The sequence below is a fragment of the Lissotriton vulgaris genome, chromosome 5, assembly GCF_964263255.1.
Source record: "Lissotriton vulgaris chromosome 5, aLisVul1.2, whole genome shotgun sequence".
Taxonomy (NCBI): Eukaryota; Metazoa; Chordata; class Amphibia; order Caudata; family Salamandridae; genus Lissotriton; species Lissotriton vulgaris.
Window position 1 is genome coordinate 1,516,417,390 of NC_141693.1, and position 20,407 is coordinate 1,516,437,796.

Genomic DNA, 20,407 nt, shown 5'->3' on the forward strand with positions numbered 1-20,407 from the left:
ATCCCGAAGCTGCTGCAATTCTTAACAAGGGGGAGTGGAAGGGGTTTTAGTACCTCATGCGCTCGACGATGCTAAGAATATTTTTATAAACCGTAACGAAGCGACTAAAAACAGTGTGCTAGTGTTACAGCCAGAAACCAGCAAAAAGAATTGTGAGCCGAAACCAACACAAATGCCCAGAAGAGAAAGAAGACATGGGAAAGGGCCAGTGACCATGTGCCGGAACTGAAATCCAAAAGCCAGGACAATTTAAACTGCTTCACCACCCAAAGGTACAAATGAACAGCGAGGGGCGTGCTTTCTGAAAGCACGTTCAGTAGATGCATCATGTCTCGAAGAGAGAGTGCATTCACTTTACATTTGTTTGCCTTTTTATGACTACTGTGCTGCTAATTGAGGTTTCATCTTGTCTGAATTGGTAATAGTTGCACAAGTTTAAGGGAGGATCCACACAACATTCGGCATATTCCTAATTAAATATTTAAATACATTTTTTTTCTGTGTAAACTTCATATTAACTCTTAACTTGAATAGTTTGGTTCTGTTACAATGTGGCAGCCACAGACAATTCTTACTTTAAGTATTTTCCCTCTACTGGTCACCTCGTTTTACAAATTGCGATAATTGTTTAAATCAACTGATTTTTGCGCTAGACGTTGCCACTTATCTAAAACTACGTACCAGATAAAGCATGCACATATTTAACACTTTAAACAATGCACACATAGCAATTGTCTTAACTGTTTGTAGGGTTACCAGATGTCATTCTGAGGGTAGCACTGACGTGACCATTCACAGATTGTGCCACATGAATTAAGCGACCTTCACATGCCATTCTGGTGAAGAGCAAATATCACATGGTGGCAAGTGAGGTGATCTGGAAACCTCTGCCAGGTTGCTTTTCCTACTTATCTATGGAGGCTGGAACAGCCAATGTCCATTCCGAGTTTAAAAAACACTCCATGTTGTCAGAAGTAGCCTCCGCAAGCTTTTTAGGTCGAGCCTGCATGCAGCACAAATGTGCTGTAGCTTGGCAACAACCTATTATATTGTTTTTTTAAAAAATTTTATTTCATAAAAAAAAACATACCAAAAAAAGGTGCTTTACGCCGGCCCATTGCTTAACTTTCGTTGGAACCCTTCTCACTGTTTTGCTGCCTTCTAATTTGGCGGTACAAAAGGGGGTGGTGATGGACGGAGCATCTGAACCAATCAAACACTCACACCCAGTCAACAGATCTGGGTTTAATCCATCACCGTTCTTTAGCCCACTCTGCCACCCCAGTTCAGACATGGCAATATGCAAATCAGTCTGACCCTTTGCCTCATGGGAACAGTCCAGCCCGAACTGCCAAGCCATGCCTTTCCTGGACCGGAAACAAGCTTCCTAGGACCAGTTTCTGGCATTACAGCCTTCTTCAGCCAGGCTTGCTTGAATCCAGTGGCAAAGTGAGCAAGGGACTCACGTCTGAGCATACCCTGCCAACTTATGGCGAACAAAGCGGTACAAAAGGGGATGGTGATGGACGGAGCATCTGAACCAATCAAACACTCACACCCAGTCAACAGATCTGGGTTTAATCATGAGTCCCGTGCTCTCCATGCCACTGGAATCAAGGTATCCGGGCTGATGAGGGCTGAAAGCCCGAAACCGGTCCTTGGGTGCTTGTTTCCAGTCCAGTCCAGGGAGGACCTGGCTTGGCAGTTCGGGCTGGACTGTTCCCATGAATGCTTTGCCATTTCATCTTCGTTCCGAGACCAATCTTTTGAAATTTCGCAAGCTTCTAAAAACGCACCTTTTCCCGCAATAACCTCCTCCCTCTCTCCGACTTCACCCTCAGATGTTCTGCAATCCCAGCGCTGGGACGCTCACGGGCAGCCATGCGCTATATAAAACCTAAATTTCATTTCATTTCATTTCACAGGGTCAAGACTGATTTGCATATGGCTGGGTTCAAACTGGAATGGCATGGTGAGCAAACAAACGCCGGATTTAGGCCCAGATCGTTGTACTGGGGTGGAATGTATGACATTGTTCTGCATTCTGTCCATCACCTGTTGTTTTTGCCTTCTATTTCGGCAGCACTTGCAAGTCATTACTTACTGTGTAACTTCTTCTTTTTTCTATTTTTTTTTGTGGAGCATGGACAAAGTACAGATTAACTTAGTATGTGTCCTGTCTGCTGCTCCTGCTGTTAATTGAAGTCATTTTTTTTCTTTCTAATTCATGAGCAGCAGTTAAGTTACACAAGTTCATCTCCCAGCAAGCAAAAGAAAGTGAAGTGATTTTTCCAAGAATCGCAGAATGTGATGCTATCTCAAAGCTCTCCTTTGTTGTAACTGTTAAGCCATTTATGCACCACTCTGAGTGGACTTAAGGTAGTGCTGTTTTCAGTCGGCAACAGTAAACGTTCTATTTGTGTACTTTTAACTGTTCCCGTTACAAATCCAGGCATGGAGACTGCCTTTCACTGGCTGAAAAACTGGGTTGCTGGACGGCATCCTTTTGTTAGGAGCATCTGCATCTGTTACCTGGTTATTTCATGACCGTTAAAACTGTTCTCAAGAATGCTGCCAATTAGCATGTTCCATGTTACTGTTGCTGCTACCCCACTACACCCCACTACACCCTACTCCAATCTACTCCATACTACTCCACTCTACCCAATCTCCTGGACTCTAATCTTCCACATTCCACTCTACCCTACCTCGCTCTATTCTACCTGTCTCTAATTTAATCCATTCTTCTAACCCACCACATTACACCCCACTATGTTTTAGCCATGCTGAGCAGCAGCCACGCTGGTGTAACACAGCTAAATCGTATTGCCATAGCCAATACCTCTTACATAGGCAAGACCTATTGCTTTTCCAATGCTTGTGGGGTGTCTGTTTTTAAAAAAAAAAATGTTTTTTGACCGGTCTGTTTACCCCTTCTATGCTCATGACTGAATGGTTCCGTCATGAGTACACATACAAAATATCCCACTGCTGTAAAAGCATGGGGATTTCCCTTTTGTTGTGATTTGGGAGGTGGGGAAGAGCTTTCCCAACCTCCCAAAGCATGGTTTGTGTTTTTATTGTAATGATGATGGCGGGCTGTGAAACAAAACTTAGCCTCACAAGCACCGAAACTGTGAAACTGAAACTATCTCAGCCCCCCCGAGCACCAAAAAACATGAGTTATCATTGAAAAGAGGCGTATCTCTTCTTTCCAATGGTACCCTTCTCTTGTGGATCCCTGCTTGGGGACCCCCCCAGAAGGGCGATCCCCCAAGCAGCAATCCACCCACTAGACTCCAGGAAGGAGGGATCAGCCCCTTGGGTAAAGGCATTTGCTCCCCCCCTATAAAATTATGCCAGACAGCCTTTCTACCCCCTGGGGGTAGATGTGGCAGTAGCCCCTGATCTGCCCCTGGGTGGAAAGCCCACTAGGCCCCAGAGATATTGTTTTGTTTTATATATGTAGGAGTGGTGGCTGCCCACTACCCAAAACAAAGCCTACAGTCTTTCTGCCCCCCCCCCCCCTCGGGGGGGGGGGCAGATGGGCAATAGCCCCTTACCTGCCTCCGGGGGAGGGGGGGACAAAGCCCAATAGGCATCAGGGAATATATATATTTAGGGGTGTAGGCGGCCAGAATGGGCATGACCATGCACCCCAAAAATTGCCAGTCTTTCTGCCCCCCACCACCCCAAGGAGATGGATGGGGGCAGTAGTCCCTGATCTGCCCTCGAGGGGGCGTCGGAGAGCCCACTTGGCGCCAGAGATTATACTGGCTTATTTTTATGCGTTTGGGTGGGTGCTCACACACCCCAAACTAATAGCAACAATCTGTGCTCCTCCCCCCACCCAGGTGGCAGAAAGCCCTCTAGGCACAGACTTGATTAAGGTGCATGAATTTATATAACCGGCAGAGTGTCTATAAACTGGTCTTGAGAAAGATGGATTTGTAAATTGACCCATCAAAACGTGTCAACGCCAAATTCTAATACACAATCCACCTATCTGGCGTTGGTTAAAAGAAGTTAATTTTGAACTGTACATTTCCATGCTATTGATATTGTTTAAAGATGGATGTGTAGATTGTCAAGACACATTATGCTTGTCTGGCTTTTTTACTCTCTACATGTTTTTTAGTGATGTTGGATAACATTTTTTTAATGCATGGTGTTTTTTAAACTTTGAGATATTTACTTTATCAACTGTTAGGCCTTTCAATCTAATGAAATTGTGTTTATGCAAACAATAAATGTATGTGAAATTTTAATCTTCGTAGTGGTTCCCCTGTTGCATATGGTTTAATCTTCAGGTGTGGAAGGAGAGAAAGTTGAAAGAGTGTAATTTCTTGGTGTGTGAATCTGTGTTTAATATGCATAATCTGTAATGAAATCTACCCAAAGGGATTTGTCCTTTCCACTGTGTAACTGCTGTATTCCCGTTGGGTTCAAAAGGGGCCCCTCTTCTTTAAGCGCAGCCCTTTATATGTATGGCCTTTATTCGGCCTTTTGTAGTAGATGGAGCGAGGGTTCCGTGTTAGCTTGGGATGGTTCCCTCCTTTATTGAGTAACGTCTTACAAGGAGATATGATGGACGAAAGCTGTTAGGAATTGGAGCTCTTTGATGATGGGTGTATATAGAGAGGCTGCAGTGCTGGCCTTATTGTGCATAGATCATTTTAAGAAGTGTTCTTTTGTCTTTCAGCTCCAGATTATGACAAAAGCCAGTGGTTGAAGGACAAGGAAGCCCTGGGGCTGGACTTCCCGAACGTAAGTTGTTTCTCAGGGTTTTGCTGGATAGGGACGGGCCTGCGGAAGGGTAAACATCGGATGGTATAATGTTTCTTACGATGCTTCACACCTCCCATGTCCACTTCAAACTACAGAAAATTACCGGGTTAACCGAGTTGCATCAGTCAGTAAGTCTTGCTCACGTTCCTACATAAAAAGCGCTTTGGTGACCTTGTAAGGGATATGAAACATTGTGCAAGTACTGAAATATCATAAGTGGGCTTGGCTGAGTGGCTCTGGCATTGCTGTGTGTAGGCACTATTGCATTAATACGCTCTGTACCTGTATACATTTTTCCTCCCCCCATGCAGAGGACGCATTTCCTTTGATATGGGTAAACCTGGGGTGAGATTGGCAGAATGTTTGGATTGGCACACTACAAGGTATTATAACCAGTCTTTTGTGAACCCCCTTATTTTTAGCCTGGATGTGGTAGTTAAGATGAAACGCAAGAAGGAACAGCACTTTACACAATCTACTTCTTGCCTGACGTTTTTCTCCTGTGGTGGGCTGTTTTGTGACTGTCACCCCTGCTTTACCTATTGCGTAAAGTCATCGATTTCAGACATTGCTCACATTCAGTGCTTGGGCTTGGAGAATAACTAACTGCACTGCTCTTGTGCTCTCTTGTCTATGGCTTCTAAAGAATTCCTAAACAACAACCGGGAGGTGCTGAACTGTTCCTGATAAGTGGAGACTGGCTGTTCCAAAGGTGTATATTAACACCCTTGGGCATCCATTAAGTTGGACATGTTTGCCTCACACACCCCGAGGGATGTCATGCTCGGCGGTGATGGGTAGGTGACTCTGCACGGACACGGGTAACTTGAGCCTGATCTATAGGCAAATCCCTGTTGTACCGACCCGCCGACAACTCAGGTGGCCAGTAATCCAAGACCTTTAGGCATAGGATTCCCCTGAGGTAAACCAATTGTGATTCATGACACTAGCATGTTTCCTTTTTAAACTGTTCACACATAATTTCACTAGGTCCTGACGAATCGCGGGAAATCCCCAAGCGAGAAACATGTTGACCGACCTTCACACTAGTCTTGCTTTGGGGCACGCCACGTAACTCCTCGTGACCCAACAAGCTATTTACACCTTTTAATGGTGGTAGTAGGACCTCCAGAATAAAGTTGTTTCCGAGACCTGCTACTCCTTTTTAAACTACACTTTTCTAGTTCAGGATACTGATTGCCCTGGCCCACATACCTGCACTTCACCAACAGGCAGCTGGACAAAAAGATCTCCGCCAAAGAGCCCCTCTTTGAGGTGAGCCCGTCGGGGATTGCACCGCCTCCCCGACGAGGAGCAGCCGATGATGAAGCATGACATCCCTCGGGGTGTGTGAGGCAAACATGTCCAACTTAATGGATGCCCAAGGGTGTTAATATACACCTTTGGTACAGCCAGTCTCCACTTATCAGGAACAGTTCAGCACCTCCCGGTTGTTGTTTACGTGTTCTGTACACGGGCACACGCTGATACTGGACCTTCCACCCCTTCTCGAGGTGGTAATTGGTGCCCGTTTGATCAACAGATCACCCTCCCTCTTGTTTGATGACTTCTAAAGAATTCCGACATCAGGTTCTGGGTGAAGTGCGCTGGGCATGTACACAGGGTCTGCTCTTTCCTATCTTCCCCCTCTGTTGCCCTTGCAAAGATTACTCCAATTCAGCCCCTGTAACTGGTACCAGGGCACCCAGCCACATCTAGTGCGGATGTGTTTTTTTTTTTCCCCCTTACAAACACATTTCTTGATAGCACGTGTTTATGTAGTAACCACAATGAGGTAGTTACTGGCTTAAATTTGTATATTCAATACTCATGTACATCATCCCACAGAGAGCTCATGACCATCTCCTCGACTGCCACTAACCTTCAGCTATTGGAGCCTCGCGACTTGTCACACAGATCCTCTACGAGCCATGACACCATAAAATGCTCACTCACAAAATAGCTGCGCAAACAAGATGCTACACTTCTCTTTTCCTTACACAAAAGAATAAACAAAACACAATAGGAAAATAAAATTCATAATGTACACCATAACGTAGTGCTTGTGGAAAAGTAAGATGAACTGTGCCTATGGAGAATATCATATTTGTAAACTTGCATTCCTCATTAATCTTCGTAGAGAATCTCATTCTAAACATATATAAATGTACAGCAATTTACACTGGGATAAAAATAAGAAACCTAACCTATATATCCTCAAACTGAGTTGATATTGCCATTTGTTACGCTAAAAGTTTTTTTTAATATAATAAGCAGAAATTAACTTGTGCACCATCAACTTTGTTCCTTACAACCATATCTAACTAAGACAAAGATGATTTCCGTTTAAGCCATTTGGACATTCCAAGCTGGCTTGAACTCGGTTGACGGTTTTCTACCCCCTCAATAGTTCGAATGGTGAAGCCCAGTAGTGAAAGTTGGTGGTATTCTATAAAACCAGAGCAGCTACTGGTATCACACACTTCTGTACAATAGCCCACTGTATACATTCATCTAAAACTCTGTTCAGGCGCTCAACCATGCCGTTGGTTTGGGAATGGTAAAGCGAACTCTTGAGATGATTTATGCCACTCTCTTTGAAAAATGTTCCCACTTAAGTTGAAACAAATTTGACTCCATTATCAGAAACCATTGTCTCAGGAAACCCCTGATGCATGAGAACCCCTTTAAAAATTTCTAAATCTGCTATGGAATATGGTTCATCAATTAACTTCACTTCTGGCCATCTGGTGTAATAGTTAACAAGCACTAAAGCAAACCGTGAGTGAGACAAAGAATGAAAGTCTCATGAGATCAATCCCAAACTTTTCCCAGGGTTTTGAAGGTAACTGCATGGGAGTCACCGGGGGGAGGGGGGAGGGGGAAGAGGGAAGAGGGTGGTAGGTAGATGGTCGTAATAGCTTGTAACTTGAACAAATTACATAATTATGTACCATGCTATCAATGTCTCTATCCATCTGTGGCCACCAAAAATATTCACGTACTCTGTCCCCCAGATACCCTTCATGCTCTGTAGATAACAGAATACTTCTTACCCGTTCAGGAAGGACTGCTTTTTTCTGATCTCATTACTAAACCACTTTCTACTGACCATTCATCACATCTTTTGACGTAAGGTTGTATGATCACATCCACATTCCATTGTTTTGCCCATCCCCCAACAATGAATTTGGTTACACACTTTAAAACACTAGTTTGTTCAGCAGCATCTTTCCACACTTCTGTTGAAACGGCACACATGTTTAATCTCAGCTGCCCTAATTATGCAATGATCTACATCTTCATCACAAAAAACAGAAGTTCTTACTGTTTTGTCTCTTCTTAGTTTAAATTTTTAAATCGTGAGAGAAAATCTGCTCCGATGTTCTTCCACCAGAGACCTGTACAACTTTAAACTGAAATTGTAACCACTTGGTGGACAGTTTGGCATTGAGGGGAGTAGTGTTCCAATTAGATGCATCTCCTTTATTACCTATTAAACTACCCCCGGACCCTGAAAAAATGGATAATACCTTTTTCAAAATATCATCATGGGTCTTTCTGTCTGGGTATAAAAAAGAACTTCCTCTTGGAAGAAAGCTGCATTCTTAGCACTTCTAAGGAGATTAACCATTAGGTGACGAAACACTGATGCAGCGGAGGCTAGGCCAAACGGCATACAATAGTATTGAAACGTTTCTGATGGGGAGGCAAAAGCTACTTGGTGGTACGCAGCTGCCAAATCTTGTTTTGTAAAAAAAACTTTACCCCTGCAACCATAGCAAACATTTCTGTGGTATTGAAGTGGATGAAAATCTATCCAGATTTCCTTGGTTCCTTGTTGAGACAGAGAACATCTACACATACTCAGTTCGTTATTCTTTTTCCGTGCTACTACCAATGGAGAAAGCCAGATTACAGGTTTCTATAGGTTCGATTATCCCTCTCACATAGCACTTTGAGCTCGCTTTCTAAGTCTTCCCTCCTACTAAAAGGAACATTTCACATCTTGTGCTTGATTGTTACTGCACCATCCTTAACCTTTATTCTACGCCTAAAACTTTAATTCTTCCCATGTCTCCTGAAAACACCTTGGGGTAATTGTTCAAGAGTTCAACAGAACTTGAATCTCTTATAGATGAAACTGTTCTTTAGGACCAGGGACCAGCATCATATCAAACAAACCATGATAACTGTAGTACATGCTCCAGAATCAACTAGAAGACTTAGTTCTTTGTCCCCCACTAGTATAATCACAGAAGGATCAACACAATCCTAAGGCTTTCCTTTTCTTACCTTTTATCATCTACAACCAAAACCATGTCTTTCATGTCCGAATTCATGTCTTTTACGTCGCTATCACTGTTATCTTTAACATACCCCAATTTTGTTTCAGTTTTATTTTGTCTTTGGCATACTGTTGAAAAATGTACAAGCTTCCCGCTTGACCTAAATACTAAATTTTAACCCCAACGTGATCTTCCACTTTTATTGCGGCAAGGTGTGCCACACCTAAAGCATATATCTGTACATTTTAAAGCTTAACTGGGAAAAATCTTTTTTCCTTTTTCTGGTATCAGTAGTTAAACGTACAGGTTTTACTGACTGGACCCCTTTTGAATCCAATTCTTTTATGCATTTATGTGCTGTTTCAATACTCTTGACTATTCTTATACTCTCTTCTAGAGAGGAATATCCTAGCGATAGCAAGTTCTGTCAAATGGCTCTATCAAAACAGTGGCTGATGAATTGATCACGCACTAATTGGTCAATACAATTTTGGAAATCACTCTGCAATTAATTTCTTTCAGGCAGTCATGTAGGTATCAATGACTTCCCCCTACCTTCTCGACTCTTATGAAAAATTAATGGCGTAATGCAAAGAGACTTTGTTGTACTTCACACCTATTTGCTCATTTTTGGGTGGTATCCCGATATTCATCCAGCTCTTTATCTGTCTGGAAGATGTGTGGATGTTGCTCTACCTTCAAAACTAAGAGGGTGGAGTAAAAGACTTTTTTTTCTTTCTACCCTAAATCTTTTTTGCACCAATTGCTGCTAAATGTTTCAAAAGCATTAAACCACTGATGTCATTAAATAGGGGTTTCACCTGGTGTATCTAGGGAAGGTGGTGGTGGTAGTGGATTAACCACCTGCATTGTTTTTATACACATAATAATAATAATCCACATTTGTAAAGCGCGAACAATCACCCGTAAGGGTCTCCAGGCGCTGGGGGCCGTCGGGAAGATTAAGCAAGCTATTGCCCATAGTCACATGGTGCTGGGCTAATCTGCCGCTGGCACCGGGGATCGAACCGTGATCCCCAGATTCCAGCGTCAGTTGCCCTGGCCGTGGCGCCACACCTCTCTACATACTGTTTGGCAGGAAATAATAAAAAAATAAGCAACACCAAAAAAATGTAAGTATTTTTTATTTTCTACCTTACTTCACAATTTTTCCAATGCAATAAAAAAAATAGATACAGCACTATAACATACTAGCTTACTACTGTGCATCAAAATTACTTTCTTTACATTTAAAAACAATGGCTGATCAAAATCACCCCGGAAAATCTTATCTACACATCACTGTGCTTTCAACATTTCTCTGTGGGCGTCATCGCACTATTGGAAGCTGTATTAGCTGAAGACTTCCTGGTCTGCTAGTCCCAGATGTTGGCCTTCAGGTGTGTATATTTCCAGAATGTCACAGTAAATCCTGGATTAAAAGCCAAGGCAATAATTCACTCTGTGAAATAACCCGTAAGGGTGTGTGGTTGTGAAAATCGCAGAGACAGTTATATATTTTCAGATGCCAAATCGCTGTTGTGTGCGTATGGAAGCAAAGCTCACGTTTGCGCAAGGCATTACGCCCATCTCTTACGATGCATTTAAACTCGTTGGATAATAGTTGGTTTTGTATGAACAAGAACTGTAGCGTAAAAATGTATGTAAATGTACTCACATCTGTGGGGGCTACACCAATGAAATTAATAGATCCATTACAAAAGAGAAATGCACAGATTCAGACTGTATGACCTTAAGGCAGAGGTCTTCAAACTTTAGTTGGCCGAGTCCCCCCCCCCCCCCTCTCCCCCATCTAACCTTATTTCACACATCGAGACCCCCGCCGCCACTACACCTCACAAAAAAGTTCTGGAAGCTGGTACTCTGCACCATTGAGGGCCATTCCCTCCTGCAGAGCCCAGGTTGTATAGGGCAAATAATATTAAATAAAGTAAGGGTGTTTAGCAAACTGAAGTTTTTGTATTGCATGTGCTTATTCTAAAGTTAAAATGAAAAGTCTCCAAGAAACAAATTAGCACAAAAAATTACATTGGTGCTTTATTTTTCACATAAAACACAAAATTTAGGATAGATTAGCAAAAACACTCCCAAAACACAGGTGTGGGAGTGCTTGTTTTTCTCCACAGAGACAATGTGTGGATGTATTCTTGCTTCTGCCATCCTTAGGTTGTGCTCCACTTCAGTCTTGAGCAGTGCCTGGAAACAGGAGTGCTCACAACATTTTGCAATATATTTTTTGTACTTTCATATAGGGCGAACATGACCTAAAGGTATTGGAGCACTTTACAGGAGCATCTTTTAAATTACACAAGCACACATTCATTTTTTGTAAGTACAGGGAGATTAAGTGATTTACCCAGAATCACAGGATGTTGAGCAGACATCAAGAATTGAACCTGGTTTCCCAGCTCTACAGTCATCAGCTCCAGCTGTTGTGACACATCCTTGCCCCTAAACAATATATCAGAAAAAGAAGTTCTACAAAACATGCTTTCTGACTCAATTAAACAAAAATCCATGATTATCTGGAGTATGGCCAGGTGTTGCCATGTCAGTAGGAGCAAAAACCACAGTTGATGGACAGAATGCAGAACAATGTCATACATTCACCTCAGTACAGAGATCGGGGCCTAAATCCATCATTTTTTTTGCACTCCACACCACCCCAGTTCAGACATGGCCATATGCAAATCAGTCTGACCCTGTGCCTCATGGAAACAGTCCAGCCCGAACTACCAAGCCATGCCTTCCATGGACCGGAAACAAGCTTCCGAGGACCGGTTTCTGGCATTCCAGCCGTCTTCAGCCCGGTTTGCTTGAATCCAGTGGTGTGGAGAGCATGGGACTCACGTCTGAGCATACCCATCCCACTCGGGGTGACAAATGCAAAAACCCCTCTGTACTGGGGTGAATGTATGACATTGTTCTGCATTCTGTCCATCTGTGGTTTTTGCATTTGTCACCCCGAGTGGGATGGGTATGCTCAGACGTGAGTCCCATGCTCTCCACACTACGAATAAGATACTGTATGGATGAGACTATACTGTTATATGTAGAGTTTCTCTGTTGTGTGAGTTTAGACTGTTAAAAGGGAGTCAGAGAAACAGTAATCCCTTGTCTCTTTGGTGTGTTTTCCATAATTAAATTGTCACCACACTTTTGTAGTAACCACATGAACCAGTGTTTGGCTTAAATGTTTTATTTAGTACAGATTTAGTACATCATCTCACAGATTGTCCTGTGTTGTCAGCTCACAATCGTCTCCTCAACTGATGGTAACCGTCAACTATCGGAGCCTCGCGACCTGCATCTCACAGTGCCATGACACCATACAATGCTCATCTGGGGAATCTGCAATAGTGAGATACTGCACTTTCCTTCTGTTCTCAATCATAGCCAATAGGTCTCGCCTTTGGAACCTTATTGTTTAGCCATGCAGCATGTCCTCATGGGTGCTGTGCGATTAGGGATTGAAGAACTATACAACTGCTACACACTGGGTCGTGCAGTCCGATTCAAGAATACATCCTTGCCTCAGGAAACATTTATGGGAAGACCAGGTCTGATAGACAGAGGTGGGCGAGAAAGGTGGGATAGTGAGGGATTGAGTTTGGGAAGACCAAAAGGTGAACGGAGACCGCAGTGGAGTAACAGAGGAGCCTATTACACTTGTACGGGGGAGAGGAGGGGTGCACACCCTTCTGTCACTAAAACAGTTTAGCCGAAGGCCTAATAAATCTCAAGATACACGAGTCTTGGGGGCACTCGCCACACTCGGCAGGTAGACCATCGTTTTGCATGACACCACTGCAGAGGGGTTATGATTTGTATAGCCCACAATTCAAACGTAAATCTATTTTTATATACTCCATAGCAGAGCTGCCCTGCTTGGCACAGAAGTCATGATTCAGAAAAGGGGGTGGTGATGAACAGAGTGTCTGAATTAAGCAGACCACTCTTACCCAGTCCAAAGATCAGGGCTTGATCCATCACCGTTTTTTAGCTCACTGCACCATCCCAGCTCAGAACTTGGCTATATGCAAATTAGTCTGACCCTGGCCCACTTGTGTACGTGTGTCTGTGCCCCTTCGTAGGTCTTGTGTTTTTGCATCAATTATTGTGGTGCATCCGATACACGTCTGTCCACACCTTGCTGTCCGTCGGCCCAATTGTGTTGTCTGTGCTCGTTTATTGTGTTGTCTGTGCTCGTTTACAGTATGTAAACGGCAGAGCGCACAATCCCTGCTCACCAGTGTTTCCTTTAGTGTCGCCATACATTGGATGCAATTTCACTTTTGACACCAGGTCTGTTTTTTAACACCCAGCAGCGCTCTTCCTTGGAGGAGTCCAGTTTCTGAGTTTATAAAGTTTCAGGAATTTGAGGGCTGGCATACAATCAACCCAGAGTTCACCCGCTGTGATTGGAAAGGTCTCGGTCTGTTTGGGGTGTTTAAAGGGATTCTACGCGTTTTGGAAACTGGCAACATGACTTCAGGGGTGGATGGGATTTCGGTCTCCGGAAATTGTGAGGCACCGTTGTCCGGAGACCGGTATATGAGCAGCGGGGAAGGTCTGCTGTTCTAAAAGTCCTTTTAGTGTGTTCTTCTCACTGAGGCCTGGTCAGAGTTCAACATAATTACATTTTTTTTATATAGCGCTTCCTCCCTAATTTCTGCAGTTTTTAAGGGCTGTAAATAAGATGCCACCGTTTTGCCATTTATAGTAAATACTCAGCAGCCAATAAAGGGTTGCCATTAGCCCAGGAGTAGTGGGGCGAAAGGTTAATGTGTTGTGTTCATGTGTTTTTTTTGCCTGCCCATCCCAAGGTAGCTGGGGACCTGATACCGTTAAAGGCATGGGTGGGGGAGAGGGGGTGGAGTTTAAGATGGAAAGGGAAGCTGCAATCAGCTGCAATAAATCAGTGGGTCATAGCGTGTGCTGCAGAGATCCGTGCCGCACCTCAGAAGTCAAATGCCAATTTTTAGTCGCTTCCCCATCACTTTTTAAAGTGCAGACTTCAGGATAATAAATGTGTCGCAATTGGTGTAAAGCGCATTAGGACTCAAAAGGGAATAACTAGTGTGAGTTCTGCTGTTGCAGCGACTGAGTAAATCAGTCATTGGCCAGTGACATTAAATTAATTACAAATCCCTGATTTCGGAGCAGGGCGTTACCAGTTCATAACACGCCCCTAACTGCAGCAGCCCAGTTCGCTGACGCCCTGTGAAGTAAACAGGAGAACCCAGCAGCAGGCTCCATTGACACTGTTGCGGCATGGTTGCCCTGTGGGCTGAGCGCCTGCTGCAGTGGTCTTTCTGTAACCTATTCGCGTCGAGTTCTACTCAGCCTTTCAGCCTTGTGAGTTTGGTGAAGGAAAGGTGGTTGAAATGGGTTGCATGTTAGCGCACAACGGGCAGCCAAGGTGTCATGGGTGCTTGTGTAAACATGGGGAATTGGCCTCCTTATCATTGGGTGGAGAGCAAAATACAGCAATTATCCAAGTTCAGTAGGCCACGGTGCCACTGCACCTGGCGTACTTTTGGTAGCTATGTCCCCATGTAGCTGCTTAGAACATTTCTATTTTTTTCAAGGGTGCTATACGAAAGGCCAGGGCCGTAATGTCCCTGTGTCAGCAGATGACCAACTCAAAGGTGGAATTAAGCGTGCAGATACTTATTGGTGATGTCACTCCTTGTGATCTTCAGAGGCCCCGAGCAGGTACCTATGCTTGCGTAACAAAATACCTCCTGGAAGCAGATGGCGGGTTTTGAGAGTGGGTGGGGGCTGTGCTCCTTCGAGGCCCGGGCTCCTGGATGTGAAACCCTATAATGGGGTTAGACAAGGAAGCTTGCTGCTCCGCCACCTCGCTTCATTGTACGACGGCCAGAGACTTGGATATAATGAAGGGGGCTCGAGGGAAGCGGTGGAGGGGGGAGCGGGAGGGGTTCACTATACAATTGGACAAAAAAACAAGACCTGGAGTGGGGCGCCCGCGCTGTAAAGTATGCAGCTGCCATCAAAACATGACCCAAAACAGTTGGCCCTGCGCGCCGCTTCTGGCTCCTGAGAGCAAAACGCTCGGGAAGTGAACATTTCTAAAATCTGGGACTTCCACACTCTTTTGGCCAATTGCGTGCTGAAGCCAGATGCAATGCCAATAGTGTGTAAGCACCACACGCACGAATTTCTGCTGAAGTTATTCCAAGAGGTCGATTTCCTATGCAGCGCATGCGTGCTGTCATAGGTTCGACGTAGGTTCGACCTAAAAAGCCTATGCTACTCTGAGGCTTAAACACCATTTTAAACACCAAACTTCAAATACTTTGTATTCTTTGTTCCTGTGTTATCTGTGTAGCTATATGGAATTGTTTCATTCAATGGACAGTTTATATAAACTATGTAGGTATTGGTTAATCTAACATTCTATGTATTCTGAAAAGAAGCCATGTTATAAATGGATCACTTACTGTGTTCTGTATTGGAATGTTCTTTTATGTTTGAATGTTCAGAGCAGTTGGAGGAATCTCTGGGCCTTTTTACATCTGTACTAATGATGCTCCTGTTGCTTCAATAAACTACTCTTGCTGGATATCTGGATTCCTGTGTGTACCTGACGCTTCATGTTCATTTTCAGCTTCCATACTTGATCGATGGGGATGTCAAAGTCACTCAGAGCAACGCCATCCTTCGGTACATCGGACGCAAACACAATATGTGTAAGTAGCAGAGCAGTTTGTGCAAGATCCCAGTAATGCACCTTGTTTGGTGTAGTAAAGGAAGATACACAAGCCAGCTGTACAGTTATATAATCCTTTATTGTAGCTCTCTTCTAGGATAGATGAGTAGGAGGAGATAGGAAATACAGATGTAGCTCCACCAGGAGCAAGCAGCTCACCCTAAGTTGACCAACTGACACTGTCAGCCAGAGAGACACCCACGCATTCTATGATGTCATGGTACATTCTCCTTGATGGAGAACAGTAGAGAAGTAATTTACTACACATCCTCTTTCCTTGAGGAAAGACAACAGAATAGAGAGAAAGATAGGCAAGATACCTCCAATATAACATTTGCATGAAAGTACAGAATGAGATACAGAAATTTAATAATGTACGACATGCGGTATCATTAGCATGAGCAGAAATACAATACAATACGATGCTAAATTGTATTACTACATGCCTCACCCCCCTCCCTTAGGGAAATAGCATGGTTTAAATGAATAAAGACCAATGCAGTAAAGAAAGGTGGTCACGCTCACAACCTCCCCATATATGGGTACACCACAGGGTAAGCACCCTGGCAAACAAAGATGAGCGTAGACACAGACCTTTGGGAGAGATACAACAGGGGTACAATTCACTCTAGACAACCAGAAGAGTGTAAGCCCCATAGTAAAAATTCTAAAGAAAAACGCTCTGAAAAGAAACCAAAAGTTTCTCTGGTCAAGACATACTGACACTGAAAATACGATAAAACTCCTCACTCAAAGTCCTACCAATATGAAACCTTTGGCCACGAGTTCCAAGCAGGTAAACTTCGACAGGAGCATAGTGTCAAAATGAAAAGGTGTCTAAACAATCTCCACCAAAAATAAGGAACAACGCAGGGTATTAACCCTGTAAAAGAATAGAACCTCCCCTAAATAGGGTATACCCAGGATGCTGACCCTGAGAAACTGAACCACCAAATATTGGGAACAGCACAGAGTATTAACCCTACCCACAAACACACAACCTCCCGTAAATAGGGTACACATCAGGATGGACACCCTGGGAACAGAAATGGGACATTGACTACCCACAAACACACCATCTCCCCTAAAAAGGGTACACCGCAGGATAATCACCCTGGGAACTGAAATGGGGCATGGACTACCCAAAAACACTACCACCTCCCCAAAGTAGGGTACACCACAGGAAATTTATACTGGGAACTAATATGCACATTGGCTACCCACAAACACTACCACCTCCCCAAAGTAGGGTACACCACAGGAAATTTACACTGGAACCAAGACCATAAGGTTCAACATCACCCTAGGAAACAGAAATGGGCATTGACTACCCACAAGCACACAACCTCCCTAACGAAGAGTACACCGTAGGGTTAAAAGATGTTGCCCTAGGAAACACTCCAGTCCCAACCGCTCTCAAAACACTTTCCATAATGACCTTAAATACACACAATAGGGTAATCACACCAGAAACCACCACAAAGATAATGCAACCAAAACAAATCTAAGCACTTCAAAAGAAATAAATACAATATTTGAGCACCGGTGAGCGGTCTCTCACCTGGGGTTTGGACACAGCTGTCCGCAGTCAACGCTGAATCTTGCCACACAAGCAAAGTATCAGGCCGTCTATTGAATGCAATATCTGAAGAAAAGTCAAGAGTTCCGGTGTTCCACTCCCTCTTCAACTGATACATTGCCCAAATTGTCTTCATCTTGAAGAAAATGAAGCACTGAAATGCAGGCCAAATCCCTTTGATCGCCGAAGAAACGGAGCTGTTAACATCAGGACGGGCTTTTTTTTCATGACCAGCCTACACAGAGACGTGTACATAATGGTAGAAGCAATGCTGTACGCTAACTGGGACTGGAAGCTGTTGGAAGCTGTTTTCATGGTAACTGAACTGAGTCAAAATGGCCGCCACGTCGACCATAGCAGCGTAAGAAGCGTGAGAGCGAAGCTTGACGTCTCTCCAGAGAAAGGCATCACAGGAGACACAGGAGCGAAGGATTAGAATGTGAGAAGGACTTTGCTAACTCCCAGATGCATTCTAAACACGTCATCAATTGGATGGTAGCAGGGAAAAAGAGAAGATCGCTGCTGGCCAACCGTCAGCCAACTGTCATCGGCATACAGGATGGTGAGTAAACGATCTTAGCAAAGCACAGTGACACACAGCAGACCCATGCTGAAGCCACCCTGCATCCACGCGCTGCCAAGAACTTCCGACTCTCTGATGAGCCAACACTCTGGAGTTGCCATGCAGCACAACACCCAGCCAGTGAAGCACAGGACCCATGCGCAGACAGCAGCGAGTTCCGCTGCTGCAAATCGCCAAAAAAGCAAAAACTCACCAGAGAGACTGTTCCCCAATTAAATCCATGTCGCTGTAAATAGGCCAAAGAAACTGCCATGCCGTGCCTACCAGAAACTCGAGCACATGTCACTCCTCTCACAAGACACAAAGACTTCCTCCAAGGTGCAGGCCAGTGCGCCGAGTCCATACAGGATGCCTCTCAAGTAAACGCCCGTTTCCACACACAGGGCAGAGACCGGCCGAGTAGGCAGAGGCTGTTGGAAGGTCTCTTTCCACACAGAAGGCAGATCACTCTGGTAGACACTTTGTTCACAAGACTTGCTGATTCGGCCAGGACACAGGTTGAAGCATGTTGCTGGATTCCTCAGGGATTTTCCATGTGACAGCAGAGTCTTGGGTGATGGAACCACAAACGCCCAGGTTGCAGGCTGTCCAGACGCCAAGTTGTAGTAAAGGAAGATACACAGTCCAGCTGTATAGTTAGATAATCCTTTATTGTAGCTCTCTTCTAGGATAGATGAGTAGGAGGAGATAGGAAGTACAGATGTAGCCGCACCAGGAGCAAGCTCCAAGCAGCTCAGCCTGAGCTGACCAACTGACACTGAGCCAGAGAGACACCCAGGCATTCTATGATGTCATGGTACATTCTACTTAATGGAGAACAGTAGAGAAGTCATTTACTACTTTTGGCAAGGACATTGAACATCTAACTGACCAGACTTTACCGAAGAGAACTTCTGACTGTGATGCCTTGATTCAAAGTTTATTAGCCATTGCATTTGCTGAGGGTTTCCCGAGTGCTCCCTATCTCATGTCAACCTCACTTTAGCTTGTAGTATTGCTAATTCTGTTGCATATTTAGTCTGTGGTACACGTTTCTCCACCCGCTCTTGTGCTCTGCTTTTAATTCTTTCAGACCCCTTTTGCTGTAGGTTTGGTGATTGCAGGGTGCCATCTGTGCTGTAACGTATACATCTGTAAGTTTAAAAGCACGGAGTTAAATGGTAAATGGTCGAGTGGGAGCTGTGACTCATGGGGAAATTGGTGGAGTGCTCTTCAGACTGCATCAACACAGAGAACAGAAGAACTGCAGACCATATAATTGAGGGGAGGTAGATACTGGCCCATACATAAACCAGACTAACACCAACATTAAATAGGTACAATTCAGGCAAAGATTTTGCATATTTAAAGATGGAGTTACCGCCTTTACTTACCGCATTGAGATGTTTGGCCCCTGTTTGGAATCAGGAAATAGAAGCGTTAGAAAACACCATTTAACAAAGGGACTTGTTCTGTGTCCTAATATTAGATTCGTGTGCTTGAGGCTGCTGGTCTGGATGTAAAGATGCCCTTTCTGAGGCTGAAGTGGTTTCTGTTGATACAACAGCTCGCCTTGAGTTGTCTGACAAACTCCTCTCTTGACTCTGCACATGGAGGTAAACAAAAGGGGGTGATTGCATTTTAGTTTGCATGATATCCAAGCTTTTTTTTTTTTATCCGGCAAAAAAGTATGTGTGAGGAGGTTGTGTTAAATGAGACCAGAACCCAGTTGTACAAGAAACTCATGACGCATTGAGGCGGGGAACTGAGTTGTGAGGTCCGATCACATGCTGTCTGGGTGAAGGTGTAAGAGGCAGCTCTCTAGGTACACTCTGTTCAAATCACTTACCCAGAGTTGGATGCATATCCCCCCAAATTTATCCTTGCCGTGAATGTTCGCCTCACTAGTGTACCGGACAGAAAATAGACTGGGTTCCAGTCGGGTGTTGTGTCACCGGGGCCCAGAGGACTGAAGGGTCCACTGAACCAAGATTGTTGCTGTTTTTTTTTTTAAATCATTTAATCATGCCAACATGAGGGCCCATGTTCTTCCTTGCATTAGGGCCCATGACACGCTAGCTACGCTACTGGTTCAGGTTGACCTATGAAAGCTGCACTGTCTGGGGCTCCTGAGCCAATAGAGGTCCTCCAAGCTGCATTGTACGCATCATTTGTCCACTTGTTAGCAAACTCTCACTTTATATTAGTTTTGCTGGAACTGTTGCAAAATGGCTGCCGAAATCAGTGTACAGCGTAAACATGTCACTTCACAACATTTTGTTTGTGTGTTTTGTTTTAGGTGGTGAAAGTGAGGCCGAAATAATCAGAGTGGATATTCTAGTGAGCCAAGTCATGGACTTCCGCATGGAAATTGGCACTATTGCATATAATCCAAACTTTGTAAGTTTATTTTTTGCATTGACATTACTTGT

General features: G+C 44.2%; 1 protein-coding gene across 1 annotated transcript in view; it reads left to right on the forward strand.

The window, feature by feature from the left end:
• Positions 1-20,407, forward strand: part of LOC147712900 (glutathione S-transferase Mu 1-like) — a 123,606-nt gene that overhangs the window by 46,508 nt on the left and 56,691 nt on the right. Inside the window, exons 3-5 of the mRNA XM_086923577.1 lie at positions 4,703-4,767; positions 15,733-15,814; positions 20,275-20,375. Coding sequence (XP_086779703.1) covers positions 4,703-4,767; positions 15,733-15,814; positions 20,275-20,375 — 248 coding nt within the window. The remainder of the gene's footprint in view (positions 1-4,702; positions 4,768-15,732; positions 15,815-20,274; positions 20,376-20,407) is intronic.